The 20,315-nt window shown below is 39.0% G+C and overlaps 1 protein-coding gene across 3 annotated transcripts in view; it reads right to left on the bottom strand.

The window, feature by feature from the left end:
* The window catches only part of LOC108259040 (immunoglobulin-like domain-containing receptor 2), a 34,811-nt gene that overhangs the window by 4,848 nt on the left and 9,648 nt on the right, over positions 1 to 20,315 (bottom strand). The window contains exons 3-9 of one of the 3 annotated variants that reach the window (XM_017458170.3): positions 17,569 to 17,688; positions 12,243 to 12,299; positions 9,235 to 9,381; positions 6,789 to 6,965; positions 4,577 to 4,693; positions 3,017 to 3,218; positions 1,791 to 2,505 (exon numbers count right to left, since the gene is read on the bottom strand). In XM_017458170.3, coding sequence (XP_017313659.1) covers positions 1,791 to 2,505; positions 3,017 to 3,218; positions 4,577 to 4,693; positions 6,789 to 6,965; positions 9,235 to 9,381; positions 12,243 to 12,299; positions 17,569 to 17,688 — 1,535 coding nt within the window. The remainder of the gene's footprint in view (positions 1 to 1,790; positions 2,506 to 3,016; positions 3,219 to 4,576; positions 4,694 to 6,788; positions 6,966 to 9,234; positions 9,382 to 12,242; positions 12,300 to 17,568; positions 17,689 to 20,315) is intronic. The other 2 variants (XM_053676376.1, XM_053676375.1) reach the window with 2 other exon arrangements.

The following is a 20,315-nucleotide window of genomic DNA, read 5'->3' as shown; positions in this document are numbered from 1 at the left end:
TAATCCATACTGAGTACAGGCTGTTATTACAGTATATCTTTGTATGCGTTGTATAAAGTTTTGTTTGATTATTTGCATTAATCTGGGAAATTGTTTGTTATTTATAGCGCTAGCTACCTTCCTCAGTGAAATCTAGTTAGCAACATAGCTACTTTTTTAGTGCGATACCGCCGATACTAATGTTGTCGACCTGGTTTTGGAAAATTCTCTGGATTGGATGTTTTTACTTGTGGATGCACAGACAGCTGTGCTTCCCCTACTTTAAAAACCACCAGGCCTATCTATAATGCTGTGTAAAGTAAATGCACTATTAATCTATATTATATATTACAAGAATATTACAAAGCTGTATTACTATGTGTGTAGGCAAAGCAGGTTTGAGATCAACTTAAATGCATTAAATGAATCTGAACAAAATTACTTTGGGATTTTAGCCGTGCTGAATATAAAAATGGGTAAATGAAAATAAATAAATAAATAAATGAACGATTAGCCTTGAATCCAGGTTCATAATTACATGTCTGTTTTAGTTTTGATTTGAGAAAAGCAGAAGCAATACAGTAAATTTTCTAAAGGCTTCTCTTAGAACATCAGTTACAAAGAATTTACTATTTGTACCGATCTTGTACACAAGTTGCTGAAAAAATTAGGAGAAAGGCAAGATATTGCCATTAAAAAAAAGTTAAAACAAAACATAACAAAACATGAATCACCGTAGGCGGACTTTGAGCCAAAACTGTAATTGCCAGGCAATTCAGACTAAAAAAACGAGGACATAATAAACAATAAATGGTCACAAAATTAATGTTTGTGGATTTTTTTGTACTGAACTTGCACTTAACTGTAATTTTTAAAAATCATTTTATTACCTTGTTTTGCAGGTAAGTTCAATAAGCATAAATTGATCATCTATCCATTTTCCATACTGCTTATCCTACACAGGGTTGCAGTAGAGCCTGGAGCCTATCCCAGGAAACTCAGGCAGGGGACACCCTGGACAAGGTGCCAACCCATCAGAGGGCACAATCACACTCCGATTCATACACTATGGACAATCTGGAAAATTCCAATCTGCCTACAGCATGTCTTTGGATTGGGGGAGGAAACGGGACTACCTAGAGGAAACCCCCGAAGCATGGTGAGAACATGCCAACTCCGAGCACACAGGGCAGAGCTGGGATTCGAACCCCCAACCCCAGAAGTGTGAGGCAAATGTGCTAACCACTAAGCCACTGTGGCCCTCAGCATAAATTATTTCTAGTTTAAAGCATAAATTAATATATAGAAATAAAACGCGAAATAATTTTGTTAATGAAAAAAAGTCAAGTCTTTTGTTTATTGGTTTGTTTGGGGTTTTCTGCAAATAATCTTTATTTTGGTGCATCACTCCTTTTTAAATGTTAGCTGTGTTAAAGGTTTAACAGACGGTTTGGGAGGGAAAAATCAAATGCAAGCAAACGCATGCCTGAGAGCACATTTCTCTTCCTGTTCGTGTTACCTGTGTACAGGCTATTTTCTGTTGTCGAGACGAGGTACAAATCGAACCGTGACCAAAAAACCTAGGTCTGAATCAACCTGCGAATTCTGTTCATCATAAAATGTCTATAAGAGATAAACATGAAATAATTGATGAAGATGACAGTTTTGAGGAAATCTTATAGAGTGCAAATGCATTTGGTATATGATATGACTATTGTAAGATTTTTTTTTTTTGTCTTGGAGTGCCCCTGAAGTGTTCTCAAGCACTCTAATGGAAGATTCATGTAACCAGTGGTCTACATATAACTCACCACTTTACGCGGCCTATTCAGTTCCTCTCTATTTTCCTGTTCTTTTCTGGAGCGTGTGGAGGTCAAAGGTTGGTGGGAGTTCACGGCACCACGGAAACGTTCTGGTTCCCTTTCTGCGTATGGAGGCAACGACTCGTCCTCCTCTGCTGGTCGGATGCTAGCTGATCTGTTGCTAGGTGAATGACTGTGGCAGCTCTTTTGAGAGCTATTCTTGGAGGGCCTGTCTGATTCTTCCTCGTTCCGGCCACTTTTCGAAGACAAGCTCCTCCCAGCTTTTGCTTTGCGTTCCAATAAGCTATTAAGGAGGGCATCATCATAGTCCTGCCCACATGCAACTTCCTGCCTTCTCGAATCCCATGCATTGGCTTCATGACGAAGATTGCTGTCCCCTGTACCTCGTCTCTTTGGATTTCCTGGTACAGCAGGAGGACTTGCAGGACGAGGTCTGTCTTGGACATCTTTAGGATAATAACGTTTGGAGCTGTAATGCGGATAATGGTTACGCTCCAGCTCCCGTTCTCTCCGCCGTTCTCGCTCGTGTTCACACTGCCTTTGTTTTGCGCATGTCATGTAATCGGCCTCGTCATCACTACAGTCGTCATGGCGGCGGCGCTGCACATAGCTCATGGCAAATTCCTCAAGCTCATCCAGGGAGCCAGTGCGTCCTCCCATTTGGAATGCCTTCCTCTGGAGGTGCTCAGAACGCGGGTTCCACCTGAGGAAACATAACAATGACACCTGACCTTTCCAAGTTACTCAAAAGGTCAATCCAACTTTCTTTTTTGGATATTCTCAATAAGTAATTTCAATTTATATACAGTAGGAAAATTTCCAAAACATAAATAAAATCACAAGAAACTCAGGACAAATGGACTATAGTACAATTTGACAGTAAAATTTGAAGTTTAGACTATACGATTCATTCATTCATCTTCAACAACCACTTTATTCTGCTCAGGGTCATGGTGGATCCAAAGCCTATCCTGGGAATACTGGGTACAAGGTGGAAATACACCCTGGAAGGGATGCCACACATACACACTCTCATTCACACTTGGGGAAAGTTTAGCAAAGCCAGTCGACCTACTGACAAGGTTTTGGAAATTGGGAGGGCAGCGGAGAACCTGCAGGGAACCCACATGAACATGGCGAGAACCTGAGCTCAGGATCAAACTAGGGAGCATGGAGCTGTGAGCTGGCAACACATATCCCAAATCTTATGTTACCTTGGGTGATCTTCCTTCACTCGATGATGAGGATGTCGAGCGGACGTTTGTGCATGCACTGGAGACATTTCTCTACTCAGTATGTCTGGACGGTCGTCCATATCAGGAATGGCTGGAAGTGCTTTCTTCTGAACCTTCCGATAAGCCTGGTGGAAATCTGTCTCTGCTTCATGTAAGGAACTAACTTCTGACACACTGCAAGCTGATCAGCAAACGGAAAAGAAGAACGTCATTTAAAAGGCTCCTAATGACCTTTTCAGTGCAAAATGTGATTATTAATATTCAGCCGGCCTAAACAAAGTTGTATCATGCACTATTCAAAGTCATTAAATAGTCCCTGACCACAGTTGTGCTCATAAATTTACATACCCCTTGCAGAATCTACAAAATGTTCATAATTAAAAAATAAAAAAATAAGAGGAATCATTAAAATTGCATTTTGTGTTTTATTTAATACTGCCCTGAATAAGCTATTCTTTGCTTTTCCAGCATCTTCTGCATATTTGATCCCTTTCCAACAGTGATTATATGATGTGGAGATCCATCTTTTCACACTGAGGGCGACTGAGGGACTCCAACACGACTATTACAAAAGGTGCAAACATTCACTGATGCTCAAGAAGGCAACACCGTACATCAAGAGTTGTGGGGTGTAAACTTTTGAATGTTTTGATGCTTTTGATGTTTCCCAGAAGACAAAATAATAGCAATTTACACTGATCATCCTGTTCAAAAGTTTATCGCCCACCCATTCAGTGAATGTTTGCACCTCAGTCGTCCTCCGTGTGAAAAGATGGATCTGAACATCATATAGACACTGATGGAAAGGGGTCAAATATGCAGAAGATGCTAGAAAATTAAAGAATATGAAGGACCTGGAGGATTTCTGAAGAACAGTGGGCAGTTTAACCGCTCAGGACAAACAAGGGACTCGTGAACAACTCGCACAAAACATAAAAAAAAATGTATGTAAACTTTCCGAGCATAAACTTATAAGCACAACTGTATTTTAAGGTTAAATTGATTTTTCCGACAAGCAACGTGTACTTGGCTCAATGTCTTATTTATCTGAGAAACATAAACATTTTATACACGGTTAGATTAGATATATTACTTCATATGAGATTAGATTCAAGGTAAGTATGAAAGAATAAAACAGTATACAGAGAAATTCAAAATAGTTTTCATAGCTGCATTGTCATGAATTCTAAAGAGAATTCTGAGTCTGAGTCAGTGGGATATTGTTAAGTAATGAACAGAACATGAGGGTTATATAACTGGTCTGTTCTAGCAGAAGGAAGAAGCAGCCTGCAAAACCTCATGCAAAACAACAGTACCATTTTAAAAGCAATCGGGTGGTGTTTAAAGTCTGCAGTGCGTGCTGTGCCACTGTATGAACACTAACTTTAAAGGAGGGTGACTGCATCGGAAGGCTATTGAAGCATAGAGAAGCAAAAAAAGCAAGCTATGGAGAACATTTCTGAGAGGAAAAGGAAAGTGCAGCCTTGTATTAGGAGGCTTTTATAAATATAGCACTTTTGTGTACCACACGTGGCTTACAATCATGACTGCTGAGGGTCTTAGAAGGGTTGAAATGTGCCAGTTGTCTTTCCACATACTGCAGCACCTTCAGTGAATTCTGATCCGGCGTAGGCTGGAGACGATACCCACTGTGCACTACAGGGGACATGGTGTGTAAATGTGCATGCGTGACTGCATTCATATGCATAAATAAGAGACAGATAATGTTGAGAATTTTATGTTTGAGGGAAATAGAATTCAAACGTACATTCTCCAGCTATTTTAATAGGAATGCCTGATCATTTACAGTTATGCCCAAAAGTCTGCATACCCCTTGCTGAATCTGCTACGATACATCATATAGTGGCTATATGATGTTCAGATCCATCTTTTCACACTGAGGACGACTGAGGGACTCGTACACAACTATTACAAAAGGTGCAAACATTCAGTGATGCTCAAGAAGGCAACACGATACATTAAGAGCCAGGGGGGTGTAAACTTTTGAACAGGATGATCGGTGTAAATTATTATTTCGTCCTCTGGGAGACGTGTAACTATCTTATTTAGCGTCTGAAGGGCAGTACTACATGGAAAAAACAATATATATTTAAACAAAATAGTAACAATTTACACCGATCATCCTGTTCAAAAGTTTACACCCCCCTGGCTCTTAATGTATCGTTTTACCTTCTGGAGCATCAGTGAATGTTTGCACCTTTTGTAATAGTCGTGTACGAGTCTCTCAGTCGTCCTCAGTGTGAAAAGATGGATCTGAACATCATATAGTCGCTGTTGGAAAGGGCTCAAATATGCAGAAAATGCTAGAAAAGTAAAGAATGTGCAGGACCTGGAGGGTTTTTCTGAAGAACAGTGGGCAGTTTAACTGCTCAGGACAAAATAAGGGACTCGTGAAGAACTCTCACAAAACATAAACACAGTCTCTGATTAACAGAATTAAGAAGCAAGGGTGTGTAAACTTTTGAACTGAGTAATTTTTATAAATTCAGCTATTATCTTGTCTTGTGGGCTATATGTAAACATCTGTTTTGTGTAATAGTTTATTCAGGACAGAACTAAATAAAAAACAACATGGGATTTTTATGATCAATCTTATTTTGTTAACAGTATTAACATTTAGCAGATTCTGCAAAGGGTTTGCAAACTTTTGGGCACAACCGTATGTCACAAAATGATGCAGATACCAGACCAGAGCTTTAATTAATGTTTACTGATGTCAGACATCAGAATGGGGAAAAATGTGATCTCAGAGACTTTGACTAGAAAATGATTGCTGGTGCCAGACTGGTTGTGTTTGATTGTTTGTTTGTTTGTTTGTTTTTCACACCATTCTACATCAATTCTAGAGACTGTTGTACGTGAAACAATTTCTGAAATACTAAAACCAGCCAGTCTGGCACTAACAACTATGCCATGGTCAGCGTCACTGAAATTACATTCTCCTCCATTCTGATGTTTGATATGAACATTACCTGAAGCTCTTGACTTGTATCTGAATGATTTTATGCATTGTGCTCCTGCCACATGATTGATGAATAAGCAGGTGTACCGGTGTTCCTATTAAAGTGGCCGTCGAGTTTATATATGCCGTGGAATCTTTCCTGCAGTAAAATTTACAGATTTTTTTTTTTGTCGATTTTTTTTCAAAAAGTTACTCAAGTAAATGTAACAAAGTAAATGTAACTTGTTACTACCCAGCTCTGCATTTCACTACATGAATGACTGCTTTGCTTAATGATGAAGACAGTGAAATAAAAACATTCAGTGGCAAGGGCTTTAATTCTCTTGGTCAGTTTCTTATCAGGAGCCGTGTTTACACACAATAACACTGATAACCTTTGCCTGATAACAGAAAAACAGCTGTTTGCTAACCAATTACAATTCATGAGGCTTATACAAGCGTATAAGTGCTGTTCAGCACTGTTCAGCACCTGCTGCATAATCTGACCGATGCAACTGAAGTGTTGCATTTCCATGCACAGTTTTTCCATTTGTATTTATATTTGTACGTGATAACATCTTGGTAGGAAAACCACAAAATAAAAGAAGGTTGGATGATATGGACAAGTTAGCGTGTCAATAATGAGAGGATGGCAAAACAGTTTTTTGTTTTTTTTTAAATAATGATGAAGCATCTATTTTTTTCAGATTCTCAATGACTGTGTTAGTACTCTTGTGATTATGTTATCTTCAGATAAACTTGATTGTGTAAAAGGAGTGAAATATTTACCTAATGACTGCTGAGTTGAAGAGATATTATTATCGATGGATGGTGCTGTGGACATCTTGGGCTCAATTAGAGAGGGAGGAGAGATGGGCACCATGGCGGGCATGCCTTGTACGTAGTACGGCGGGTAGATTGGTACTGGCATGGTGGCTGTCTTTATGCCTTTTCCTGCTTCATACACTGTGGGTAAAATATATTATGTAAAAATACTGTGGATACAGTTGCTTACCCACACTGGCTATGGCAACAGAATTGTAAAATACGGTATATTGAACATACCCAATATATCCTTATCTCATTAAATAGTAATTGGTGCGGTTTACGTAAATAGACATGCTAAACCTCTTCCCATGTTATAGAATACTGCTGATAATACTCCACATGGACAAAATGTTTGTGGACACCTGCCATCACACCCATATGCGCTTGTTGAACATCCCATTCCAGATTTAGTTTAGAATAGAATAGTTTGTATAGAGCTTCTAAAGTGAACCAATTAAACACAAATTACATAATGCATTAATCAGTCTGAAAATTAGTTGATTGACATGTTATATGCAATGCTCCATGCGATCTTCATTTCATAACTGTACTAGCTGATACTTCCATCCAAGTTTTATTGTTCTTTATCAAGTTATAATGCGTCTATACACATTTAATGAGAGGTCATGTATAACAGGATAAAATGACACAATGTTAAGTTTTTCTTCCATTTTGGCATGTCAAACAGTAAATCATAACTAACTGCAGGTAGGGACTAAAGTTGGGAGTGGGGAACTGAATGTACGTAAGATCAGACATGTCACATGGTTGGTCTGAGGACTCATTTGAGCCAATAGTTTGGATTTGTCGCGTTACCATGTCATACAGTGGTGCTTGAAATATATGTGAACCCTTTAAAATTTTCTATATATCTGCATAAATATGGCCTGAAAGATCACCAGATTTTTACAAGAGTCCTGAAAGTAGACAAAGAGAACCCAATTAAACAAATGAGACAAAAATATTATACATACTGAGGAAAATTATCCAATGTTACATATCTGTGAGTGGCAAAAGTATGTGAATCTCCAGGATTAGCAGTTAATTTGAAGGTGAAATAAGATTCAGGTGTTTTCAATCAATGAGATGACAATCAGGTATGAGTGAGTGCCCTGTTTTACTTAAAGAACACGGATCTATCAAAATCTGATCTTCACAACACATGTTTGTGGAAGTGTATCATGGCATGAACAAATTAGATTTTTAAGGACCTCAGAAAAAGAGTTGTAGAAGCTCATCAGTCTGGAAAAGGTTACAAAACCATTTTTAAAGAATTTGGACTCCACCAAACCACAGTCAGACAAAAATAGATTTTTTTTTGGTTTAAATGAGAAGCGTTATGTTTAGAGAAAGGAAAACACTGTATTCTAGCATATGAATCTTATCCCATCTGTGAAACATGGTGGTGGTAGTATCATGGTTTGGGCCTGTTTTGCTGCATCAGGGCAGGACGACTTTCCATCACTGATGGAACAATGAATTCTGAATTATACCAGCAAATTCTAAAGGAAAATGTCAGGACATCTGTCCGTGAACTGAATCTCAAGAGAAAGTGGGTCATGTAGCAAGACAATGACCCTAATCACACAAGTTGTTCTACCAAATAATGCATAAAGAAAAATAAAGTTAACGTTTTTGAATGGCCATGTCAAAGTCCTGACCTTAATCTATGTCCAAGCCAATGTGCAGGACTGATCAACAGTGACCGGAAACGTTTAGTTGTAGTTATTACTGCACAAGGGGCTCACATCAGATACTGAAAGCAAAGGTTCACATACTAATATGTATAATATCTGATATAAATATAAAAGTATAATATTTTTGTCTCCTTTGTTTAATTGGGTTCTCTTAATTTACTTTCAGGACTTGTGAAAATCTGATGTTGTTTTAGGTCATATTTATGCAGAAATATAGATCATTCTAAAGGTTTCACAAACTTTCAAGCACCACTGTACCTAATTTGCATAGAATTGAGAAAATCTCAGATCTCGTGCCACATTGGATGCTGTTGCTGAAAGCGTGACTCAGTGTCGAGCACAATCATAGAAAATGAACAGTTGCCTTGTGCTTTGTTGCATTAACATGTCAGTCAGAGTGACACTAATCAATCATGGGCATCTATGAGCTCAAGTATGTGGAAAGACGGTAGTTACTGCTTTCCTGCAAGTGTGTTCAGCTGCCCTGTGATGCAGCATCAGCAGCATTTTGAAAAGTTGCGGTGGCTTCACAAGTCTCAGAAGAAGCGCATACGAGCCTTCACTCTTCCTGGACGGTAGCTGTCATGTGATCAAGGAGAGCTAGCTAGTGGGTGGAATTTGACGAAATAACCAAATTGGAAGCAATAAAAAAAGGAAAGAAAAAAAAAAAACCTTGCTAATGTCCGAGTGAGTAGATGTGAGGTACTCACAGTGGCGAGGACAACAGCACGTTTTAGGGCAACAGCAGCATTGCACGTAGCAGCAGCAGGAGTGAGGACAACACTGACACCAGCACACACCCGCCAGGACGAAGAACAAAACACCACCCAGGACTACAACTGCCACAAACACCCACTCTGAAACAAAGAGCACAGTGTTGAGACTATAAATAAAAGAATAAAATAACAGATAAAGTACAGATGGTCAGAGACACAAGATGGATTACTCACGAGCAATGGAATGAAATGGTTAATATGAACATAATACAAGGCCTTCCTTTCACAATTTTACTTTTCACAGGTATGAGATATTCACTGGCTGCCTATTGAGCTCTACCTGGATTAGAAAAATACTTACAGTCTTAAAGCACTGTAGCTCATCCCCAGAATGTTGCTACCATTTAAAAAAAAAAAAAAGAAAAAAAGAAACTGTCCCTAAACACTGAAGCAGCATTTCAGAGAACATCCAGAACTCAAGCTCCATAAGTGGTTTTAATATCTGGATTCAAATGTACTTGGTTTTATTCATAGTTCTTGGAATTTTTATTTTATTCTTGTTCTCCGAGTCATTTTCACAGATTTATAGTCAATTCAAAAATGGTTATAAATTGTGCTGTCATGAATAGCTTTTATACGCGGTTAACACATTTATAACTATTTAAAATAAAATAAAAAGTAAAAAAAAGTTCATAATAAAAAATTAAAAGTTCAGTTCAATGTTCATGTAGAAACTGTCATTAAAAAAAAAGAAAGAAAAAAAAAAAAGAAATACGAGTTATAGGAACTCCCATAAACATGCCGTACATAAAATGATGATATAAACATATACGTAAGTGAATACAATAATCATGAAAAGTGGTTTATCTGTTAAGCCGACAAATACAAATCTGGACAAGCTGAGAAAACTGTGTACGGGGGGAAAAAAAGTTAGGAACGGTAGTTCTGATAACACTATGAACAAACAGTCTGATTATGTCAAGGACAAAAACAAACACAAACCTACTAGAGGTCTTACAGTGAGCTGGGGATATTTCCATTACAGATTATAGGGTATAACACACCAATGGACAAAACTCCTACAATCAGTGACCTAAAATGTGAAAGGATAGAAATGTAATGGTGTATATTTCTGTTTTGGAGAACACAAAAAGTATCTTACTCACGTGATTTAATATAAATGAGTGTGGGATATAAATCGTTCAACTGATAATAAGTGAGTAAACGCTAAACATTAGCAGAACGAAAGCTACAGAGAATGTTCTCAGGACAAGAGCGTTTTGGATGTCACAACCAAGATGTTTAGGAGATTAGACGGAAGTCCAGGAAGTGCACTGTATATCATTACTACAGCAGTCACTGAAGATAAGGCTCCCTAGTAAGTAATATCAGTTGTGACTAATCACTTGAAGTGCTGTTTGTGCATCATGAGTCAGCCTGAAAATACCTGTTCATACTGCTGAGTACCAAGATTGCTTTTGGACCTTCTGTCTGAGACAGAAGTGGTTGTGGGTTGTGGTTAATTAGCTGAGAGTCGTAAGTATTCCCAGAATCATTTTTAGCTTGAGTAAAACCGATTAGACACAACTCAAACGCTTTATGTTGAAGGACAGTGAACTAAATAGCATGTAAGAAATCAGACATAGGGATTTGGCTTTGTGTAAAAACATAAAAAATTCTGTGTAAAAATTCTGAAAACTATTGGAACAGCAAGGCCAATTCATTTCTTTGTGCTTTTCCCCAAAGACATTTGGGTTTGAGATCAAAAGATGGATATGAAGCAGCAGCATCGATAAAGTTTAGTGAGCCTGTTTCAGAAGCAACCATGCAATCCCAAAGCCATGACACTACCTCCTCCATGAGCAGTTCTTTTCTTTCACCCCACTTTGGCCATCACTTTGGTAGAGGTTAATCTTGTTTCCAGAACTTTTGTGGCTCATCTCTGTATTTCTTTACGAATCCCAGTCTGGCTTTCTGATTCTTTCTGTTGATTTGTTGTTTGCGTCTTGTAGTATGGAATCTATATTTCTGCTCTCAAAGTCTTTTTTTGAACAGTGAATTGTGATACCTCCACTGTGGAGGTTGTTGATGATGTCACTGACTGTTGTTTTTGGGTTTTTCTTCACAGCTCTCACAATGTTTGTCATCAGCTGTTGTTGTTTTCCTTGGCCGACCCATTCGGTGACTGTTGTTCAATTTGGACATTCCAAATTGTTGTATTGGCTAAGCCCAATGTTTATGGAATGGCTCTGATTGATTTTCCCTCTTTTCTCAGCTTCACAATGGCTTGCTTTACTTCCATAGACAGCTCTCTGTTATTGATGTTGGTTTATCCTTTTTAACAGCAAATGTAGTCTTCACAGGTGAAAATGAAGGCTAAAACCAAGAGTATATGTTCAGAGATATTTATTGTTTAAACAATCAGTCTAACAGGACACACCTGGGTAACAAGAAGCACTTGTCATGTTCCAGTATTTTTGCTCGCCTACAAATTGGTTGGTCTGATACAAAACGTACTATGTTCTATGCCATGTAATACGTCTACATATAAATACCAGGAAATAAAAGCGGAAATTCTAAACTCTCCTCTCATATTCATCTCTTGATCTCAAACCTACATGTCTTTAGACTACAGCAAAAACAGTTGAGTTGACCTTGCTGTTCCAATAGTTTAGGAGGGGATTGTAACAGCAACAGGTCTATCAGGACGATAAGTGAAATACTGGGAATTTTGTAAACAATGCTTTACTGGTTTGACTGGAGCCTTTCCAATCCCACTGCACCTAATCCAGCTAAGTCAGGATCACACGTCTGAATATTAGGTACCATCACTACATTAATGAACATCTCCAGATGCAGGACTGCGGTGATGCTGTATTTCAGCTAACGATCACTGAAAGAACACACGGACGAGGATTAACTGATTATGAGCCACAGCAGACATGGAGAAGAAAGTTAGGTGATCAAGGTGACAAATGAAAGCAGGTGGGGGAAAGCCATACCTGGCATAATCTCCAGATCTATCTCAGGCAGGAGATCGTCAGCCACACCTGTCTGACCTGGAGAGAAAGACAGAACGAGACGAGGAAAAGCAGCAGCAGTTAAACAGCCAAAAAGAGTTGCAAGATAAGATTTGAGAAGAGTGTTGGCAGTGGCTGGTGCATGCAGCAGAAAACTAAAGAGGAAGGAAGAATCAGATGACCTACCTGTAGAAGACAGATCTGGCAGATTGTGGACTATTGTGTATATATTGGGTTACTGCATGCATGATTGTGTTAATAAAGATAACATATCTCATCAATAAATCTAAACCGATTTATAAACGTGCCTTCGAGCAGACAGACACATTTACGACCCATGATTGCTGATATGATATCTCTCGCTCAACAAGGGCAACTTTGGCAAAGGTGATTTTTATAACGTTGGCACGGGACACTTTAGATTCTAGAGAGCATAGAATTGAAAAGATGATTAAATCTGATGAGAAGCTGAAGTTCAGAATGATGTCATCAAAACTGTTGCTCTGTATTGGTTGTAGAGAGAGACTGTACATTTTGAATGCATAGATCTTCTAAATGTGAATTTTGTCATTGTTTTGGAGCACACTAGCTTATAGACAAACTTAAGGCTAACATATTCATACTAAAAGCCATCAATTTTGATTTCATTTCACATCCTGTTCTCCTTGATGTACCTCCAGGATTTCTACAAGCAGTTTCAAAATCACTCCTGTGTGGTCTACTTTGCTCGTGTGAACAATTTTTAGAAATAATTATAGCTATCTATAATTATCCATCACTGCTTCTAGAGGTCGTTACAGTTACTCAGCTCTTGAGGCAAAAAAATAAAAATACTTAGGTAAACCTATAAGGCATTTTTATTCCATGAGCACTACGACGAAAACCTACAACCGAACCAACATCAAACATACAAATTCACAAAGTCTTAATTCATCTCTTCTTTCAAAAACACCGATCTTTCATCTTTACTGTGTTGTTCGGGTCCGATTGCTCGGGTGTTCAAAGCAAAACAAGCTGAACAAAGTGGTAACAGACAGACATGAAAGAGGCTTATATACAGATCTGGCCCTGGACCTCCTGGGCAGTGCTAGTCTATGCTTAGAGCCAGAAAGGCTTAACTCAGCCAGAGCTTGGAATTTGCTCTCTATCCTGAGGTCAGGGATGTAATTCTTTTTAGCTCGACTACACAATGTACAAGAAACCGCCGCTCCTTCGCAATCAGGTTTGTCCTCGAGATCTTCTGCCACTCCTTACAAGGCTAAAACACTAAACAGCTTTCAGACAGGATAAGCACTAGATGTAAAAACAGTTGCTTTGAGTGAACTGTTGGTAAAGGGGTTCACATCATTCTCATACTGACCAGTGGTAATTACTGCATCACATGATACTTTATCACCTCATCTGCAGCCTCTCCCAGAATAATCCAGACAAAGCAAAACAAAACTTAAGCGCGAGAAAAAGCCCTTGCTGTAAACAAGTCGGTCTAGAGCAGGGGTTGACAACTGGCAGACCGAACCAGGTACATGGAATAACACTGTAGCAGAGCCCATGAACATAAAATGAAAAAATAAAATTGCCTATCGTTTAGTGCAGGGGTGTCCAATCTTATCCGGAACGGACCGGTGTGGGTGCAGGTTTTCATTCCAGCCAAGCAGATGCCACACCTGAGTCTATTGAAAGCCAAGTTCAACTGATTAAACAGGTGGAATCAGACACGGCTCCTGCTTGGTTGGAATGAAAACCTGCACCCACACCGGCCCTTTGCGGATAAGTTTGGACACCCCTGCTTTAGTGGCTCTAGTTTTCCATTCCATCCATCCATTTTCTGTACCACTTATCCTTCGCAGGAAGCCTGGAGGCGCAATGCAGGGGACCAACCCATCACAGGGCACAATCGACACACACTCACACACTACAGACAATTTGAAATCAAAATCACCCTACGATGCATGTCTTTGGACTGGGGGATGAAACCCCCAAAGCACGGGGACAGCATGTGAGCTCCATGCACACAGGGCGGAGGCGGGAATTGAACCCCCAACCCCAGAGGTGTGAGGTAGCAGTGCTAACCACAAAGCCACCGTTCCCCCAGGCTCTAGTTTTATAAACAAAAAACACAACTCAGCTTCTGTTGCAGATTCTGTTGCTGCTTATCCACTCCCATGCACACATTATTTTGCTTAAGGAAGCTCATCAGATCATACAAGGATCATACATTAGGTCAGAAAAGGGAGAGTTACCACAGACTTTCGTAGACTGTTCATTTCATTTGGCCTGATAAGCAAACTGACTACATGACTTATTTAAACAAAAACAGACTGTTTAAAGATGATTGGAGAGAAAAGTATGCGTTTATTCTCCATGTCTCATCTGTTTAGAGTCTGTGATGCTAGTCAAATATAGTTACTTGAAGCGCTAGTGGAAAACAAAACATAAGCACTTCAAATGGTCTCATTTATAATCATGAACTAGTCATTAATGCCTAAGCATTAAAAGGTGCCTGCAGTCACCATTCAGCCATGTTAGTTAGCCAGGATTTTTATGTAGCTGGACCCCTGGATTAGAGAGCATGTACTTGAAATAACCTCATACCAACCCCCCTTTATTTTCTCTTCTACTGTTTTTCTCTCCTGCTCACTCTCTCGCTCTTTCATTCATGGTCATACAATAGATCCTCACGTCATCCTCCACTGGTAGACACATAATGTCCTTCTGTTGCCATGGGAGCGTGTCTACAAGTGGATGTTGCTCGAGTATGAGAATGGTTGGCACCCAAACACTGTTCATTGTCCTGAATGTGACATCACATTCAGGCTTTATTTAAAACCGCATTTAGACCGGCCTGTGTAGGGTGCATACATGAGTAGTAGACCTTAGCGAATCAAACTCAAGAGGCAGACACTTTGGACAGAAGCCCATTACACCAGGTCCATTTGATATACTGAATGAGCAGTTTGCAAAATTTCTGTTGATGCTCCTAAGAACTGAAGAATCGCTCATATAGAATAACTGGCTTAAATAAGTTTAAACTGTACACATTTCAAAGAGAAACAGAAAAATAATCCAACGTCTGAATGTTTTCAGTGAGAGCAACGCTTCTACAGAACACTTCTACAGAACACTTTTTATGTTACATACAGTGAACTATTGAACTAGTGAACCATTGAACTATTCACATTTTGCAGTGTAATAACCTGCAATTAAAATGGACTTAAATGGGATTATATGTTATGAATATACACAAAAAATGCTAAACTTGTGACAGCATTAGTATTCACTCCCATTGCTATGATGTCCCTAAATTAGTTCTGGTGCAACCAGTTGCCTTTAAAAATCACATGGAGTCGACGTGTGAGCAACTGTAGTGTCACGTGATCTCAATATACAGCTGAGGTCATCATTACTTTTTAATGTTAAAGATTTTTTTTAGACTATATTTACATATAGTCCACAAGATACAATTATACCTGAATTTACACAAATGAACCAGTTACAATTTACACCGATCATCCTGTTCTAAAGTTTACACCCCCCTGGCTCTTAATGTATCGTGTTGCCTTCTTGAGCATCAGTGAATGTTTGCCCTTTTTGTAATAATCGTGTACGAGTCCCTCAGTCATCCTCAGTGTGAAAAGATGGATCTGAACATCATTTAGCCGCTGTTGGAAAGGGTTCAAATATGCCGAAGATGCTGGAAAAGTAAAGAATGTGCAGGACCTGGAGGATTTTTCTGAAGAACAGTGGGCAGTTTAACTGCTCAGGACTAACAAGGGACTCGTGAACAACTCTCACAGTTGTTTAAAAACAGTCTGTGATCATCCAGGTAATGACACAAAGTATTAAGAATCAAGCGTACGTAAACTTTTGAACTGGTTCATATGTGTAAATTCACTTATTATTGTGTCTTGTGGACTATATGTAAACATCTGTAATGTGAAACAGCTTATTCAGGGCTGCACTAAATAAAAAAAAATACATCATGTAATAAATATGATCCCCTTTTTTAAAATTATTAATATTTTGTAGATTCTGCAAAGCGTATGTTAACTTATGATCTCAACTTTAAATACAATATTATGAATCTATTTTGTCTATATTCATGATATTTCACTTCCAGGTTGTAACATTACAAAATGTGGAAAACATGAATACTCATGCAACTCGCTGAAAAGTTTGTATTTCAGGCTGAAAACACAATAGAAAAGTCCATTTCACATCAAAACAACTGGTTATGAGGTGCAGCAGTAAATCATGCTGTTTTAGCACAGTAGGCGGAGTCTTTACCGCGTAGCACAGTGGTTTCCAAGTGAGCCCTTTGTGAAGCTGCTCCCATAATTCACCGGGGCTGTAAAAGGCAAAAGTGCACAGCGTCTCTCCTCCTACTTATAGTTGGTTGTGTAATGGGTCTGAAAGTGTGTGAGGGGAAAAACAGGCTGATATTGTTCCAATGAGAAAATTATAAGGAGATAAATGTCCTATGTTTAACATGGAGAATCATATGAAAATAAAAATTACAAACAAGACAGAGTGGGTTATCAGTAATGTTCTATCTATTTTTGTCTTTTTTTGTAGTAGTTGAGGAAGAGGAAATTGTTCTCAAAGCATGACCTTACATCCTAAGCAGATAGCTGGAATTTTTCACTTCCTGTGTTTTGGTGTATCCAAAACACTAGTCTTTGATGGAAGGGTCCCGCTAAATCACTATAACATGTACTGGTCATTAAGAAAACAGATCATGCTGCTTACATGTAATGATAATACATGATAATACGCTGTTAGTGAGATAACACGACGTAACTAGAGACTGTAAAGGATGTAAACAAATATAGCAGTTGGATAACTTTGGCTAAACTGGTTGGCTAAATACTCTATATCTTATAAGATATCTTGCATAAAATATCTTAGATCTGTAAATCAGTTCAAAACTTGCATACATTTTCCATTGTGAATGCTTGCAGATAACATATACTGTATGTAGTACCTCGGCCACCAAAGCTACTATCCCAAAAACATGTGGTAGGTGGAAAGCCTATGATAAATTGTGGCTAGCTGTGAAGGAGTTTGTGAATGGTGCCCTATAATAGACTGGTATTCCGTCCAGTGTGTATTCCTGCTCATGCCAGTGTTCCCAGGATAAGCTCCAGAGTCACTGTAACCCTGATGATCAGGAATGATGAGTTTTCTAAACAAACAGACTCATGTAGGTTCGTTCATAATATATGATCTACTGTAGTGAGAACAGAAGCTGGACATAACTTTAATCCATTGGAACAGAAGGGGTTTCTATTTTGTGTATACGGTGCCTCACCCAGAACCAGGAGCTCCACATGACCTTCATTCGGGCCCTCCAAGTCATCCGCGATCACCACCTTGCAGTAATAAACACCACTGTCACCCCATCGCAACTCTCCAATGCGCAGGTCAGCCTCTGGATAAAAAAAACAAATAAACGCAAAACACGTGCCAGAGTTAGCGTTCCTGCAAAAATTCAATCCGAACGCTGTTCTGCTTCTCAAGAAGAATTCAATACAAAGGTTGAATTCAAAGCCAACAAGAAAGACCAGACCTACCTATGTGCCATTAAATAAAATCTTTAATTTCACTTCAATGCAAAGGGCATGAACACTAAAAGGGTGACAGAAAGTGAAACACAGCACACAGTGTATAAGTGTTATAATGTTCAGATCTGTTCTATAGCACTCACAGGAACAGAGAAAAGATGGTAATGAGTAAGAGGACAAGCAGGAGGAGTAGCAGGAGGAGATTGGAATGTCCCAGTTATCAGTTAAAATTCATGCGGAGCAGGGGGGGGCACCTCAGATCCTCCCTCATAATAAGTAAACAGACCTATTTCAGGAAAAGGAAACATTCACCATTACAATGGAAGGCCTTTCCTGTAGGGAATTAAAGTGCGGCCTGGCTTCAAGACTCAGACTTAGTACAGAATGGTAATAAATCTGACATCGTTTTTTTTTTTGCTTTTGCTAATCGACTATGCAGTTAAATTTCAATTGAACCATAACGTGACTCCAGAAGGTTTGGAATCGTACATTTATAGGATTTATAACAATGTTATAATAACAAGTAAAATTAAGAGTGTTTCCCATATGCTAGAAGTCTTCTAAAGGTTCTTACTAGATCAGCCAACATACTTTCAAAGATACCTTGGGTTGTTTCTACTTAAGGCAAACTACATAACGGCTTCATGGACAGCCGTTATATTATATTAAACACATACTGGGCTAAATGTTGCAGAATATTGTTCATAGCTCAGTGCTTTTAGTTACATTGTGAATCACTTACCTAAAATACGTGTTGGTCTAAAATGTATGCATTCTAGCAGTTAAAAATGTCCCAAGTTATTTTCAAGTCTTCATACTGCTTAGTCTTATGGACATAGAGATTCTGACAAAAAAACCTTGAGTGTACATCAAGTTTAAACGCCAAGAAAGAGCTGTGTTTTATGAGCTACCAGACTAATAATTAGCTACGTAATAGGTTACAGCAGCTACTCTACTGTGTGGGACACATCCCTAGGCATCAGCTCCATGCATTCACAACATCTACTTTACTTTTTTTTTTGCTGACCAAAGTCATTTCAGGAAGCTGAGCATTTCCAAGAAATGGATACAAATTCACCAGAAACATAACTGACTCATCCAGTCATAGATAAATTCGGAAGGCACTAGACATGTATTCTCTGTAAAATGATCACCCATTAAATAAACTGTAGAGGATTCAAATACGTCCAGTAATGTGAGTTTGAGACTCAGTGCTGTCCGAAGCAGTGTAAAAGCACCAGCTCGGCGTGTTTGAGCATAGCTGTGAGATCACCAGAGGAACCACTGCCCATAAATATCCTCAATAAAACAATAAGACAAAAGAAGTGAAGAGAGAGAAGTGAACTTTGGGATTAAGGCTAAGCAAACAAAAACAGCTCCGAGAGTAAGATTTAATGCCAAATATATCAAGCAGCAGAGTTAAGAATTCTAAGCATACTTGAAACAGAGCCAGATGCCTCAATCGGTGGACTTCACCATGCCCTACACAGCAGTGATATGGAACACTACCAAACAGGATTTGACTGCTATAAATCATAAGAAAAAACCCCCCAAATGATGTGATCCACCAACACCCAGCCAACCAGCACAAGCATACTTGCATACTTGCTTGTCTCTTAAACATGGCCCCTTCTCGATATGCGTTCTTAAGCAATCTTGCATCCTTGTGAACTCATTCACTTCCAATACCCAAGAACACAAGTCCTGGGGACGCATGAAATTACCCGGATGTGTTCTTGATCTCGAGGATGCATCAGACACAGACCTGAGCGCACCGAAATCACTTGAAGTCCCAGACGTCAAAGCGGCGGAACAATAGCGTACGATGGAAGCCTGACCCATAAATGTACTTGTAAAAATTTTTCAACGTCAATAATCTAAATAAATCAAAATACGCATCTAAAAATAACTATTTTGATATATGATTTAAGATTGAGATATATATGAGGTTGTTGAAAAATCGAATTTATCCCTCAGAAGTATTTTAATTAAACTACACTAGCTTCCATCCTGAGGTAATGATAAATGTGTTTGCTTAGTTTTTAGTCAACATGAAGTCGCAGTTGCAAACAGTGAGCTTACTACATGAAAACATGCTTAATTAACTTTTGGTTAATCAGCCAGTTAACAGTAAATCTATTTTACAGTAAAGCTGAAACATGCTACTTAGGGAGCACTGAAGAGACGAGGACCCTGTCCCACTACTTGAAATGTGCTGGGATGACCCACTGTGCAACAGGAAGCTCACAGCACATCTCAATTCTCGCAAAGATGCGTTCTATGTTGTCCTGTCCTTCCCAGTTCGTTCTTCCGAGGTAGCCCGGCAAGACCTGTCTTCACAAGAACTCAAGGCCGTTCTTTGCGTTCTTAGAACTGGGAAACAGCCCATGTCTATCAATTAAGACCGCCCCCTTGCCCAAACATTCAGGCATTCTTGTCTAGTACCACATTCCCATGCATTTTGGAAGGAACACTGAAAGCAGAGATGGAGAAA

This window comes from Ictalurus punctatus, chromosome 26, assembly GCF_001660625.3.
Source record: "Ictalurus punctatus breed USDA103 chromosome 26, Coco_2.0, whole genome shotgun sequence".
NCBI classification, from domain to species: domain Eukaryota; kingdom Metazoa; phylum Chordata; class Actinopteri; order Siluriformes; family Ictaluridae; genus Ictalurus; species Ictalurus punctatus.
This window is presented reverse-complemented; position numbering and strand designations above follow the sequence as displayed.